The 15429-nt window shown below is 29.9% G+C and overlaps 1 protein-coding gene and 1 pseudogene across 4 annotated transcripts; one reads left to right on the top strand and one right to left on the bottom strand.

Annotated features, from left to right (window-relative positions):
- Positions 1-1295: 1295 nt before the first annotated feature.
- LOC114368463 lies at positions 1296-4987 on the bottom strand (annotated as a pseudogene).
- A 3819-nt stretch (positions 4988-8806) lies between these two features.
- LOC114368766 (putative nuclease HARBI1) lies at positions 8807-13639 on the top strand. 4 transcript variants are annotated; one of them, XM_028326020.1, is made up of 4 exons: positions 8807-8888; positions 10578-11041; positions 11120-11345; positions 12937-13639. In XM_028326020.1, the coding sequence occupies exons 2-4, from the start codon at positions 10604-10606 to the stop codon at positions 13449-13451; spliced, it is 1179 nt and encodes a 392-aa protein (XP_028181821.1). In that variant the 5' UTR covers positions 8807-8888; positions 10578-10603; the 3' UTR covers positions 13452-13639. The 4 variants fall into 4 exon arrangements, with proteins under 4 accessions (XP_028181821.1, XP_028181823.1, XP_028181820.1 ...); XM_028326022.1 differs by having other exon boundaries at positions 8808-8883; XM_028326019.1 differs by lacking the exon at positions 8807-8888 and adding an exon at positions 8897-9036.
- The last annotated feature ends 1790 nt before the right edge of the window (positions 13640-15429 follow it).

Raw genomic sequence — 15429 nt, 5'->3', positions numbered from 1 at the left:
GTTGTGTGAAACCTACTTGTGAGAGAACGTCTATTTTTAATTTCTTGCTTTTGCATCATTCTTAGATTGTTTGATTAATTACATGAGGTGGAAATGATCAAGGTCATGTTTCTTCTTATTTTCAGCCACTTAGCCAAAAAGCCAACCTTTGATGATAATTTATCCCTTGTACCTTATTTGAGCCAAAAATGATAATCATGTTTTTTTTAAAACCCCTAAGCCTACTTTAATTATAAAAAAATGTCTCAAAAAGGTAAAGCAACACACAGTAAGGAACCCTAAAAAGAGAGAGAGAAAGAGAAGAATAATAAGGGCAGAAAATAAATTGGTGCCATAAGTGTTGCTAGAACAATAAATTGAAGTTTTTCTAGTATAAATGCTCTCTTATAACCCTAATTTTTGAAATCCCAGAAAAATCATAATTTCTTTGATTAGCCAGGCCACATTACAAGCCACTAAAAGTCCTTATTGATCCACCAAGTGTAAGCAAGATAACTTTAATTGAGATGAAGTAAAAAATTGAGAACATTAATTGCAGGTCGTAGAAATTTAAACATTCATCCAATACACTTGTGCTCAGAGAGAAACACTAAAGCCTTGTGAGGAAAAGTGAGACAAATCGACCTGATTTATTTTTGCTACTGACCACTCTCATTTTTGTTTTTTTTTTCTTGAGGACAAACAAAGTTTTTAATTTGGGGGATTTTGATAACGACTAAATATGTACTATTTTTTATAATAAAAATATATTGAAAATATCTTTAAAAATATTTATTTAATAATTATTTTTGAATTAAATGATAAGAATTGATACAGTTACCAACGAGATAACAAGATGATTCAATCATTAGGATATATTTTTTCAATGAAAGATATATTTGTAAAAAACTCTTATATACCCAAGAATGTTATAATGTAATCAAATATAGAAATATTTATTTTTCAAAAAATATAGATTGAGATTAACTTAACATATTTTACACATTTTTCAGAATTATGACATGATTCTGATGTATATAAAAACTTGTTGGCTACGAAAATTCCCGTGAAGTAAGTTAATCTTTTAACTTTTTAAACATAATGATTTTAAATATTTTTTACATTTTACCAATATGATAAATGTGTAATAAAATGTCGACATGTCCATAAGAAAACATAGTTTTGTCACTTATTTTTTAGGGGGATTATTAACCAGCTAGAATCAATTTTTTAGAGTAATAATAATCACGGTTGGAAATCTATGCACTCAAGGATAAGGCAGGTAAATAAGAAATTCAGAAACAAATTTTTAGAAATTATGCCCTTCCTGCTGAACCAAAGAGATGCATCTTTTCTGCAACCACAGCTTTCATGGCTTCCTTTGCAGAGGTCATAACATGAACTAGATCGTTCTTCAGGGTAACGAGGGAGTCCACGTATGCTTTCCTTATCTCAGTGTTGACATTGAACTTTCTAACGCCAAGATTTATGCTTTCCTGTCAGAAATCAAGAAGCTCTTATGAGGTTACCAATATAAAGTGCAAAAGCTACTAGAATTCACTGTACATCACAAAATAAATGTTATTCTGAGGGATCAGAAGTTGAACATAAAAGATAAGTTAGAAAATCTGAGACGACTTACTACTGTACCTTCAACTCAATGCTCATAACAGGTTTGTGTTACTTTGACGTATAAAAACTTAAAGCAACTTCCAAAATCCATTATTTATGCAACTGTACCTTAACAAGTTCTTTGCTCAAACCAGATGCACCATGAAGCACCAGAAAAACTCCTTTCTTCAGGCTCAAAGCAAGCAGCTCCTAAACATGGTAGATGTCCAAATTAAGCAATCGAAAAGAAAACCTCAAGTATGGGTTAAATTAAATTATTTTCGCTGAAGAATATTGAAAAAACCATGCAAAAGAAGTATTCTCCAAATGCTTATAGGTCTCAAAATCTAGAATATGAAACCACGATGCAAACCTTAAAAGTGTTTACAATAGCACACACACATATTGTGAGAAACATGCTGGAAATATACACAAATAAGTAGTTACACCATATTCCTGAACACCAATCTTCGAACATTTTTAACTAGTTGTTCTTAAATTGGAAGTATTCAACCTAGAAGTCTGGTTTTTGCAATATTCACAAAATTCATCACATGGAAGATCAGCTAAGGTCTGGACTTTTCATTTTTGTTTTTCGGCAAAGAATTTACTAATAAAAGCATAAAGAATACAAACAGAAATGTATTCTCACCTTAAGCAGATCAAATCTGAGATTTGGACCGCTTGCAGGGTATACTTTCCATGCACATTACCAATACACACTGCCAAAGCATTTATGCCAGTCTCATCAATGAATTTTGATGCCTGAAATTAATGCAACAAGCAGAAATGAATAATTAATGCAACAAGCAGAAATGAATTTACCACAAGCACAGAAGAAAATTTTGATTAGCACATAGGAGAGGTAGCAACCACATTAACACCTGTTAGTCTGGCTTTATATTCTTCTACAATCAAATCATCTTCTGCCCCTGACAATCTTCCTAGCTCAGCTTCTACCAACATATTTTTTGGATGAGCCAGCAATGTTATGAATTGTGTATGCAGCATTTTCATTGAAAGAAAGATGTGAGCCATCAACCATCACAGAACCGAATCCCTGGAATCATTACATTCACATAGCAGCTGAGATAACAGAGCAATAACTAACCACAAGGATGATGCATCATCTTTGAGATTTAAATGGTTCTGTAAGCATGATTGTTATGCAAGAAAAAAATCAAATTACCAGGTCTTGCTTCCACAAGATCCTGCTTTGAAGTTCCATGATCAAAGTGAACAGTAATGGGAACCTGTCACACATGAAACATGAATAAGCAGTGAAATATAAAGAAACTCTAACTAATGGTTAATCGGTTACTTAACCTAAATACAGGCCTCTATGCTCTCCTCACCCACAGGTGTTGAGTGCAACTATTCAATGGGGTTACTAAAGGTCTAAAACAATTCTTTAAAAAATACACTCATTAAGTAAAGCAGTTTTGTTTCAAAATGATGGTCATTAGTTTCACTCATTAAGTAATAATGTGATTAACCGTTATGACAACATAATAACGTCACAAGTATCATATCATTAGGGACTAAAATAAAAACATATTTACAAATGAAAATTTAAATTGATAATGACTTAAAAAGACCCGTTTGTAATGACTAAGAATAATGGTGTAATATTTTCATTACTTTATTATTAATTACATTTTTATATTAATAATAGAATAACTTAAAGTCATGTTTGCAATGACTAATAAGGGTAAAGTAATATGAAGCACAAAGCATTTAAAAGAAATGTTATATCTTCTACTACTTTTATTGATGAAAATTGGAAAAAAAATGAGATTTTTAATAAGATAATAAATTGGCAGAAATTGTGATGAACTAAAATGTGTGGTCAAAATTTAAAATATTGCCATTATTTTATTATTAATTACCTTTTTGAATGTGCGTCGAAATTTTTTTCACTATTTTTGTATTATTAGTTTTTTTTATTCTGCCATTTTTTTATTCACTGTATTTAACTTCTTTTTTATTTAAAAAATTAGAAAGAATACATAATGTATCTCTTTTTCTACTAAGGTTATATTTGACAAAACTAATTGAAAAATTAATTTATCAATTATAAGTGTTTGATAAAACTAGTTGTTGAGTAAATAAAAAAATGTAAAAGGACTAAAAAAATAATAAAATCATAATTTATTTAATAAAAAAATAACAAAAAGATGAATAAATATATTAAGAATAAAAGTAAAAGAAATATAAAAAAAAATTTAAAAGTTAAAAGCTAATATTTAAAAAAATATTATTTTAAGTAATGTTTCAAAAAACACTAAAAATTACTAGTGTTCAATCGATTTCATATTAATCAATATTTTAAATTATCAATAAAAAAGATTTGTCTAAGTCATTTTGTTTCTTTTTGTCCAAATTACTTCTTTTTTGTCCAAATTTCTTCTCTTTTTGTCTAACTCACTTCCTTCTTTTTTTTTCTTTGTGAGTTTTGGGGTATCCCCATTCATAAGTCTCATATCCACTCTCTAATTAGTTGTTAAAATCAATAGGTCTTCAAATCTTTCATTTGAAAAAATGGAAATACTTATTATTGGATGATCAATATACTTTCCAAAAATCAAATTTCTTGATCAATGAAGTGACAATATTACCATTTTTGTTTAATAAGATATCAAAGTTGATGATTGATTCATTCGGTACTTGAAAAGATCACAGAAAATCAATATAGATTAATCTAAAATCTAATTTAAATCCAACATGACATCCCATAATTACATAAGAAAGATATTGAATCGATTCAATTATAACTTTAAATATAAAATTTATAAATATCGAATAAGAAATGATACTTTAAATTATTGAACTATAATAAAATACATGATCAATCAACATTTATTTATAAAAGATAATAAAAAAACTAACTAAAATAAAACATGTCAGGAAAGATAGTCTACATATAACCACAAGAAGCAGTGAAATAACATATTTATTTGTTCACTATTTACATTTAATATTTGATTAATATCCTACATTATATTCCCAGGAATACTTATTAAATATCACTACTTTATAAAAAGTATTAAACGTAACGTGTACTGCTCTATGTTATATTCTTTTTATAAATACTCCAAAGAAATTCCACTATTTTATAAAAAAAATATTAAATAGAAAATAATTATATTTAATATCTTAAAGTATTTCATAGTTAATATTTATCATATAAAAAATATGAAAAGTTAAAAACCAATAAAAGAAAAGAAATCACAAGAAGATTTAAGGCTATTGCTGATTTTTTTTTTATAAAAATAAAAATGCCAACAACTATTCAACTAACATGTTAACAAATCTATGCATTGTCTTTTTCGCTGAGTCATTTTTTGATAATTCCATATAAGGTATAGACCAATTCCAATTTTCGAAGTCGTCCCATATCGGTATGAGACTAAAGGGTGTTTGGTGTGATTGTTTTTCTGTTTTCATTTTTACTAAAAAAAATGGTGATCTAAATGTGTTTGGTTGAATTTTAAAAATATTTTCCCAAACGAACTAAAAAATGGAAACAATAAAATCTTGTTTTGTTTTTAGTTAAAAATTGAAAAAAAAAACCTCATTTTAGATAAATTGAAAACGCGGTGATCAGGAATGTAATTTTAAGCAAATAGACAAACCGTCAATATATCATAAATTTTCACTATTTTTGTCCTGAAAACAGAAAACAAGAAGTTGAAGTAAACATGTTTTTAGAATTCTAATCTTTTGAAAATGAAAATTAGGGGTGTTTGCGATGCGTTTTGGGCGGTTTTATCTCAAAATTACATCTGAACCAAATAATAACTTAACATGCGGTTTGATTCGGTTTGGATTTTTAAAAAAATAAAATCCAAACCAAACCAATCTATATAGTGTGGTTTGGGCGGTTTTTTTGGGTTTTTTAAATTATAAAATCTTGTTTATAATCATAATAAAAAATTAACATGTGGATCTAAATATTCCTTAAGAAAATAAAGTATAAAAACATAAAACAGTCAAATAATTCAAGTAATTCATAAAAATCTACTACAACAATTATTCAAGTAAAACAATCAAAGAATTAATATTTCTTTTAACACTCAATCAGTACTAGTACTATTATCTTTGAATTGAAAATGTAAATGAGATGTGTCATCCAAATCCAAATCTATTCATGCTTCCTAAAATAACTCTGACTAGAATAACAAATCATGTCATACATACACCTTTACATACTAATCAAACATAAATTTTTACAAATCTTCCCTACAATAATTTTTTCTTGAAAATCTCCCCTAACCAGCAACATATATATAGTTATATACTACATGACACAACCAATCCTTAGTAAGTTGATTGGTAATCTTATCATCAAGATCAAAGGCAACAATCCAATTATCCAAACCCAAGAAAAAGATCATATTTCAGCATCTCCCACTGTTCAATTGGTAATGGTAAGTGAAACGTGAATTGTGTAGACAGTAGTGTGTAAGTAAAATGCAACACAGATATAAGTGAAACACAAATAGTGAAAGCAATCCGCACTTAATGAGTAATGTCACACGTACTAAAATAAAAATTTTAAATATATATATATATATATATATATATATATATATAATATGTAAATATGTGGTTTGGTTTAGATTTTCAATTAGAAACCAAAACCAAACCAAACTGCGCTCAGTTTCTATAAGAAAAATCAAACTAATCTGAAAACTTGTGGTTTGGTTTAGATTTCAATTTTTTTTTTTTCGGTTTGTGGTTTTTCGTTTGGGTTGGTTCGGTTTTGAACACCCCTAATGAAAATAATCTCAGAAAATAAAAACAGAAAATGAAAATACAAGTCAAACATACCTTAAATTGACATCTTTTTTTGTTTGGTAATCCTAAATTTACATCTCTAAACTAAATGTTTTTTGGAAATTATTAATTATTTTGACTAAAAATCTAAAATAGAAGGAACCCTTTTATACCATTAAATGCATAAGAACTTCATGCAATTAACAACTCAGCTTTCAGTAATAATAATAAAAAAAACTCAGCTATTTACGCCACCTTAAACAATTTGACGAGTCTTGGTTAATGTGACACGGGCACGGGTTATAGTTTTAGTCTTTTAGAAATTATAATATATGGGATGTTTTATGAAAATAGATTTTAGTTATATTTTGGATTGTTTCAATTCAACATAGTATTTTACATTTTTAAAAATAATTATATAATATTGATAAAAATTAATAAATAATATTTCATATAACAAAATATTAATATTATTTATTTTTAAATATATCTTAATCAATATTTTGTATTTCTAATGATATAAATATAAATTTTATTTTTATAATTTAGCGATTTTAGCTTTTAGTTATTTAAAAAAATGGCTTTTGGCCCAATAATATTCAAATTGTTTGGGACATTTGTTTCGTGGATGAAATCATATTCCTAAGAATGATATTTTTGGGAGTAGTAAATGATTTCCTTAAAAAATGTTTGATAAATACTTGTCATTCTTTAGAATTATTTTTTTAATTTATTTTAATTCAAAAATAAAATAAAAACATTAGTTTTTTTTAAAAAAATGAAGTAAGTTAAGGTGAAAGTGGACAGTTGTGTTGGAAAATAACTTTCATTCCTACGATGATATATGATTTCCACTCCTTCACATTTGACATGAAAATTGAAAGAGGAAAAACATGTGTAATACCATAGATTCTTAGAAATAAGTAATGTCCGTAATATTTTTTATAATTTGTAGTAAATATTGGATTGTTATATTCTAAAAATTAATTCCCGATAATAATTTGTAAGACTTAAAAATAAATATTTTTTATTCTGTTGTTATTTTTCGTCTTTGTTACAAAAAAATGACATGATTAATGCATTTAATGACATCATCACCTAGATAATTAAAATATTTAAAAATTCAATTAAATATTCAAATAAACAAAGACTTGATTATTAAAATAGTTCATTCTTCCTCTTCACATATTCAATATTTTCATTATTGTGACACATTCTTTTAAGTTTCTCTAATAAATTTTTACCATGAATGATAAACAATTTACATAACAACAACAACACCATTAACAACAAGTTATTATAGTGGTAGCAAGGTGATAATAATGATTACAACGACAATGATAATAACAATCATGAAGGTGATAGTAGTAACATGGTTAGCCCAGAGGTAAAACAACAAAAACTCAAGTTTTAGGTATGTAAAAAAAATTATGTAATTAGTTTTTACAAAGTGAAAAAGCCTCTTATTTTGCCAAGAAATTCATTTATGTTGGTGCTATCACATTATAAAGTAAAATTTTTCTTTTAAAATTTTCTTTAGGTCTCATTTATAGTTGGTGCGTCCTAGATAATAATGATAGTAGTAGTGACAATATTGGTGTTAGTGGCGATAATAATGAGTGATTACAATGTTGGCTGAAGTTGTGCTAATGGTAGCAAGAGTTTGTTTTTATTTATTTATAAAGAAACACTAAAAATCAAATTTATAATTTTTTTTTGTTTTGAAAATGAATATACAAATATTTTGATATCAGTTTCAAATATGAGTCTATTCTTATTTATTGGATCAATCTTTGTTGACACCTTAGTCCTCTCTTTCATTTGTTATTTTGTAATTGAGCATTACAATTATAATTGTATAATATTCTTACCGAATTATAAAATAATTAGTTTGAATTAGTTCTAAATAATAACCAATACTCTAATAATTAATAATTTCAGCCCTTTTCTTTTAGAGGAATAATTTCAATTTTTTTTTGCAAAAGAATCAAAGGTAACATGACAATGCAAACTGGGAATTGATTAATTCAACTTAACTTGAAAGATAAAAAATGATTTGGATTTTGTGGAAAAAGGAAACATGTATAGTATCTAAAATAGGAATGAAAATATCATTTTTTTTCCTTCTAGAGTACTAATATAGTACTATTCTTTTAATAATCTACTTTTTTTTTTTTTGTGGTGGGTAATAAATTATGATTTGTTTCTCTTTATTGGATCAAACGTAATTTGTATGATTGTTATTAGTCTAAGAAATTTTTTATTGATAATGTAAATTAAACATGAATGTTTTTTTGCAAAATATTTTTTTTTTCATGAATGCAGCCCAACCATACACATTGAACTTTTGAAGAAGCTACACTATTTAACCCAACTTTTATTTATACAAAAATAATATAATGTGTAATTTTGTTATTGGTCAATTTACACACCGTTTCGTTACGCAGCTATTATATCAAATTTTGGATTCGTTCGACTTCGACTCCAAAAGACGAAGACGACGTCGTCTCTCTGGTCAGGTAGTCATTATTCACTCTCAACAAGTAACTTTTTTTTTTCCTGCTTGGTTGCTGAGAAAATTTTCCAAATATTTCCCCTTTCGATTTTCTCCCCTTTCCGGGATTGCGAAAAACGACGCTAATTCGTGTAGCTGCATTTAGAATCGCCGTAAGCATTTCTATTAGGTGTAAATTCGCGGTAATTGTTTGTTTGTAACAAGAATATGTGAATGTTACTACTGTCTTTGCATTTGGTTTCTGCATTACACAAACCTGTTGTTTTCCCCGTTGTGTGAGGGCAATGTTTTAATTTGCGCTTGCGGTTTCGTTGTATTTTTTTATATTGCTGTAAATTGCGAACAAATGCGGTCATGTTGTGGTCGCTGACACCCCAAAAACCTTGATGTTGGGGCCGAAATCGTGGTCGTTGACTGTTTTTAAAAAATACTGTGTGAGGGTGAGGATATTCTTGTTTGTAATGTGTGCATATTGATGATGTTTACTTTGGGATTGTGTGAAAATGAAACCATCCTAGTTGAACAGGTGGGGCTTGTTTGTGCATTCTAAAATTTTCAGTTTGAGGAGTGCCTATTTATTTAAAATTATAAAATCACGAGTGATGTTCATTAAATAAGAAATGAGACCTATATATAAATTAGTTGTTCCCAACAAATTTCAGCCGGTGTTTGAGTGTATTCAAAAAAGTGTATTGTTACGGCCTCTGAATTAGTCAGGATTTCTTTTCCTTGATGAATAATAGGAGGATTAAGACTAAAAAAAAGAGCATATTGTTAGCGGTTCTCTTTCTTGTCAATTTTTTTAATTTGTGTGCTCATGTTTGTTTAATGACAAATTCATGTTGCATGCCTATTACCGCTTCATAGTTACTGTTTAGATGTACTTACTTGATATTGTATTTTACAATTCCTTCCACAAATATACCTTTTTCTCTGCATGAATTGATTTACAATTAAATGCATGTTTGGAAGAGCGTCATCTGACCATGTCTAACACAAAAACCACATCAAGTATACGAAAACGGCACGGAAGCTATAATCATACACATATAAAGGATGTGGATTGGTACGACGCAATGCCAGAGCAAAAACACGCTAAGTGGCTCACTTACGTGTACACTCCCTTCTTTGTCTGTTCAGTATCTCTCGTCTACTAGGACCATTACTGGACTATTTTGAATTGTCGAAGGAAATTTTTTGGAAGAACTGCATAAACTTCATGGTTTCATTTTCTGGCTTTAAATGCAATAGAATACTTGGGGACTTAATGCAAATTGCAAAAAATGGTGTATGAGAGAAGTTGAGTAGATGCTTACCATTTTTGTGTGCCTTCCCTGCGTTGTTGTCTCTGCATTTTGTGACTGTGTGTGTTTCTTGCCTGCTTTGTTTTTGTTTAATAAATGAAGCTTCTATTTCAGAACCTGCTGGGAGTGGGGGTGGCATTGTAGGTTTTCTTGAGGGCGTATATTGATGTTAAAAATAACTAAAATGCAACTAAGTTCTGTTTGCAACTAGGCCTTAGTTGCCAAAATTATGAAACTTTACTTGTCTATCTTTTTTGTCTCACATGTGTAAAAGAGATAGGGAGGAAGGGGTTGAAAAGGGATAAATGACTGTCCATTTTATTTACATTTTCATGGTACAACAAATTTCATTTCCATATTTGTATTTGCTGACATACATCATCTGTCAGAACTCAGAAGCAGTCCTAATTCCTCAATGGAGAGTTCTGAAGAGGAAACTGATGGAGTCTCTGGTAATCATGCTCCTAAGGAACTGATTCGTTTGGCATCAAATGGTGCAAAATTTATAGATGAAGTACTCAATGGTCAAAATGAATGCTGTCTGGATAATTTTCGCATGGATAAACATGTATTCTATAAGTTGTGTGATATCCTGCAAGCCAAGGGTTTATTGCGTCACACAAATCGAATCAAAATTGAGGAGCAACTGGGCATATTTATGTTCATTATTGGGCATAATCTACGGACAAGGGCGGTTCAAGAGTTATTCCGTTATTCTGGAGAAACTATTAGTCGTCACTTTAACAATGTTTTGAATGCTATAATGTCAATTTCTCTGGATCTCTTTCAGCCTCCCGGCTCTGGTGTTCCTTCAGAAATCATTGAAGATCCTAGATTCTATCCATATTTTAAAGTAAGATTTCTAGAAATGAGTTTGATTGGTTTCTTTTATGGATTGATTCTATCTTACTTTTTGAATATTCTTGCATAGGATTGTGTCGGAGTAATAGATGGTATACATGTACCAGTAACGGTAGGTGTAGATGAGCAAGGACCATTCCGCAATAAGAATGGTTTGCTTTCACAGAATATTCTGGCAGCTTGCTCATTTGACCTCAAGTTTCATTATGTTTTGGCTGGATGGGAAGGATCTGCCACAGACTTACTAGTTTTTAATTCAGCAATCACAAGGAGGAACAAATTGCAGGTCCCCGAAGGTAAATATTCTGTGATTTGGGTAAATATATGTAAGATGAAGTTACGATTTAGGTAGTAATACTGTTGGAACTCTGTATCTTGAATTGCACCAACTTTTAAGTTCTAGCTATAGGAAGTTAAAGTGATTTTATTTTCATTTGTATGATATGGTTAGAAAGAACTAAACTTTTTGTCCAAAAGTTCACATCAAATTTCAATCTTGTACCAAAAGTATTATGTTTCAAATATGCCCTAAATAAATGAGACTAATAAGTTGTAATGTATTTTGGTTGAGCCTTTCAACTAGCTACCGTCTTTCATTTTTGGATAAAAACTAGTTAATGAAAATTCATTGTGTATTTTCTATGTAGCAATCCCTTCGAATCTAACTGTTGATATGGAAAAAGTAACTTCCTACTCAGAAAAAGTTTTTGGTTCATTATTATAAAATTAGGCATGGTATGATTCATCACTTCATACTGAAAGAATTTTTTTTAAAAAAAAATCTTTATTTATTCATTTTCCTATCTTTTTTGTTTCTCTAACTTCCTTCACTGTTTGAACTGGATTCTTCTTTCTCCCCGAAAAAATGAAGATGCAAGCCCCCACGGTGAAAATACTACACATCAATCCTGTCAAGTCATCAATCTTAATGATATTTCTGTTCAATTCACAAATTTCGCTGAATATTTCTCCCTGAAGCATCTTCAGTCCAATGTTCATATCCTCAACAAATTCATTTGACTCATTTTGTTCCGTCCATTTCTCACATGCTCAATGAATCCTTTTGACTCATTGGCAGTGCCTTTAGTTGAGCAGCCAAGTCGAAAAAATTCACCATCACTCATTTTTGGGTTTTCAGGATGTTTTGTTCTCTCCACAAATGTCCATTAATTTGGTTTGGAAAATAAAAAATCACGGTGTATTCGGTTAGAGGGGAAATACTGGGAGAGGAGGATTTTTTTACCTCTTTTGGTTCAGAAATTTGAGGGCTGAAATCCCCCTTACATTCTTGTCCTCCCTCTGAAATTGGGTGAATTTGGAGGAGAGGAAAAGTAATTTATAATGATATTACAGTATATTATTCTTGTTTTCCCTTCCCTCCCTTGTAAGCAAACAAGGGGACCTTCCCTCCTATTTCATTCCCTTTTCTTGAACCAAACCAAAGAAGGGGACTCTCTTTCCCTTTTCTCATTTGAACCAAAGGCATTGGAATTTTTTATTATCTATTCTTTAACTGCATCAAATTGAAGTTGATCAAGATAACATATTTTTCATTAGTTTAGCTGATTTCAGCTTTTGTGTAGTTGTGAGAGATTGATAGTTTGGAGATGACAATGCCAAATGCCACCTTAGGTGATTGGTGATGTATTCCTATTTTCATAGAGCAACTCACCTTGGGTGATTGGTGATGTATTCCTATTTTCATAGAGCAACTCAAGGAAAACATTCCAACTTCTTTTTTATACAAGACTTAACCGAAACATATAAAACTTGTACCACAAAAATGAAAGTTGATGCAAACTTAAGGGACAAATTATTCCCGACGATTACCATACACTTATAACATTTTCTTCAAATATTAGATTAAAACACCTGTTTATGATACAGGTAAATACTACATCGTAGACAGCAAGTACCCAAATGTGCCAGGTTTCATTGCTCCATATTCCAGTACTCCCTACTACTCCAAGGAATTTCTCAGCGATTACCACCCACAAGATGCCAGTGAACTGTTCAATCAACGACATTCATTATTACGACATGTTACAGATCGAACTTTTGGGATCTTAAAGGCACGGTTTCCTATATTGATGTCTGCTCCTTCTTATCCATTACAAACACAAGTGAAGTTAGTGGTGGCTGCATGTGCGTTGCACAATTACATTCGCAGAGAGAAGCCAGATGATTGGCTTTTCAAGATGTATGAAGAAGGGTCATTTCCAATGGAGGAACCACAACCCCCATTGGAGATGGAAGTACCTCCAAAGATGGATGTTGAGACCCAGACCCAGCCATCTGTTCATACTTTTGATTCAGAAGAAATTGGACTTGCTTCACAGTTAAGGGACTCCATTGCTACTGAAATGTGGAATGATTTTATCCACGATTTCCCCCCCATGTAAATTTCTTTAGTTAAGCTTATATATGATCATATTAGGTTTGAATTTTTCTCAGTATCTACAGTATATCAGACTATGTTACCATAGTTTACATTGGCATTTTGTTTATAAAATAGAAGTATGCCTGTAGATCATATCTCATCACATAAGCTTTTGCTTTTAATTCTTATAAGATGGTTTATACGCTTCAATATAGCGACAGATGAATACAAGGATATTACCTATTGCTATAAAGGGTTTATACTTTATACAAAACTCAAAAGTGATTCAGAAAAAAAATGATTTTAGTAAAAGAAAATCTTTAGAACCTGCCAACTTCTATTATCCAAATTTCATAAAATTATTTGGAAGGTGCTTTTTTACTCTGTACTTCCTCTTGTCGGCAAGTGATGTCGTGTGGGAGAGCTTAGACTTTCATATTTCATACTATGGTTGAAGCCGAAATGATATAGTTACAGGTTGTGTACAGTATACTCAAATGTTCATGGGACCATACGGAATACACTGGCATAGTGACATGGAATTGGGAGAGTGAAAGTACATAGTCAGGGAAGTGACTTAGCTTGAAAGGCTAAATATGTTATTGCCATATCATGGAGTTTTGGCACATGATTCAGTATTTCATAAGGTATTACGATATTCCTCTATTTCTTCTGTGTAAATATTTTTCTGTCAAGCAATGAACTTCAAAACATTTTCAACATGAAATTGAAGGTCCGTTCCATCTCAACGACTCGTAAGAGTTGCTAAAATTTATTTTATATTTTTTTTTCACTTTCGTAATGTCATAGTAGTAATACTTTTATTACACTAGACAATCCAGTTAATTTTTTTAACTTTAATTTGACAACTCTAAAAAATTTATTAAATATACTTCACAACATAGTCCAAACTTCTATATTTTATTATTCACCTCTTTTAATTTAATATATTTTAAAACAATGAATGAATATATAGTAGTTGAATAGATACTATTTCAACATGTTCTAACTTGATTTTTTAAGGTGGAATTAAAACAAGAAAAGAGTGAAAGATTTTGTTATTTTTTTTCTTATACAATTTTTTAAAAGTAAGAAATAAGGTAACATTAAGTCAGTGTTTTAAAATTTATTTATAAAAACAAAAAAATAGAAATAGAAGATGAGCCAACTATTCCCATGAATCCCCCTCCCCCCCTCAAATTGAACTGTAAAGTTAAAGAAAACTCAAGCTCCACGTGAGTTTAGTATGAGTCATGAAGTGCTAAACCTCCCGCGCCATTTATGATAATATAGCCTTTTCCCATTTTATGCAATGCCCTTGTGATTTAATATCATATGACCCTCTTATGCACTATGTTGCTAATTCCACAATGTTAAACGAGTTATAAACAACTCACAATGTCTTATGATCACTATACAAGTGATATTTTCTTTTTTTATTTATTCTAGTTCAATTATAAAGATGTTTAATTCATTTAATTGAGTACGGTATGTGAATTATTATAAATTTTTTTATATATGTATTTGATTTCATATATTAACACAAAATCCCAAAGGTATCTTATGGCTGCTTGGAGTTGAGATGATGATGCAAAGATCATTAAGCATTAATTCACCTTTTTGTTGGGGATATAGATAGATTTATACTACTAGTTGGGACATTACATCATATGGTAGTCCCTTTCAAGCTGGCTTTGGCTTAAATTGAAGATTTGAACCATCATTTTCTTGTAATTTACTTAGACTTTTATGTTTGATTCCATGCCACATAGATGATTAGAAAATTTCGAATGAAAATGAATCCAAGCTTGTTCGGCACACTCAGATTTTAAATTCTTAGCTCCTCTCAAATGAAAATTAATTACTATGTTGTTTTTTTCCTCAACCAAACAACAGATGATTTTTTTGGTTATATTTTCCCTCTTGGGTTTTCACTTTTCTATTTCCCACCTATTCAAACAGGTAAAACTTTGACCTTTGTTACAACTTTCAAGTGTCAT

This window comes from Glycine soja, chromosome 9 (genome assembly GCF_004193775.1).
Source record: "Glycine soja cultivar W05 chromosome 9, ASM419377v2, whole genome shotgun sequence".
Lineage (NCBI taxonomy): Eukaryota > Viridiplantae > Streptophyta > Magnoliopsida > Fabales > Fabaceae > Glycine > Glycine soja.
This window is presented reverse-complemented; position numbering and strand designations above follow the sequence as displayed.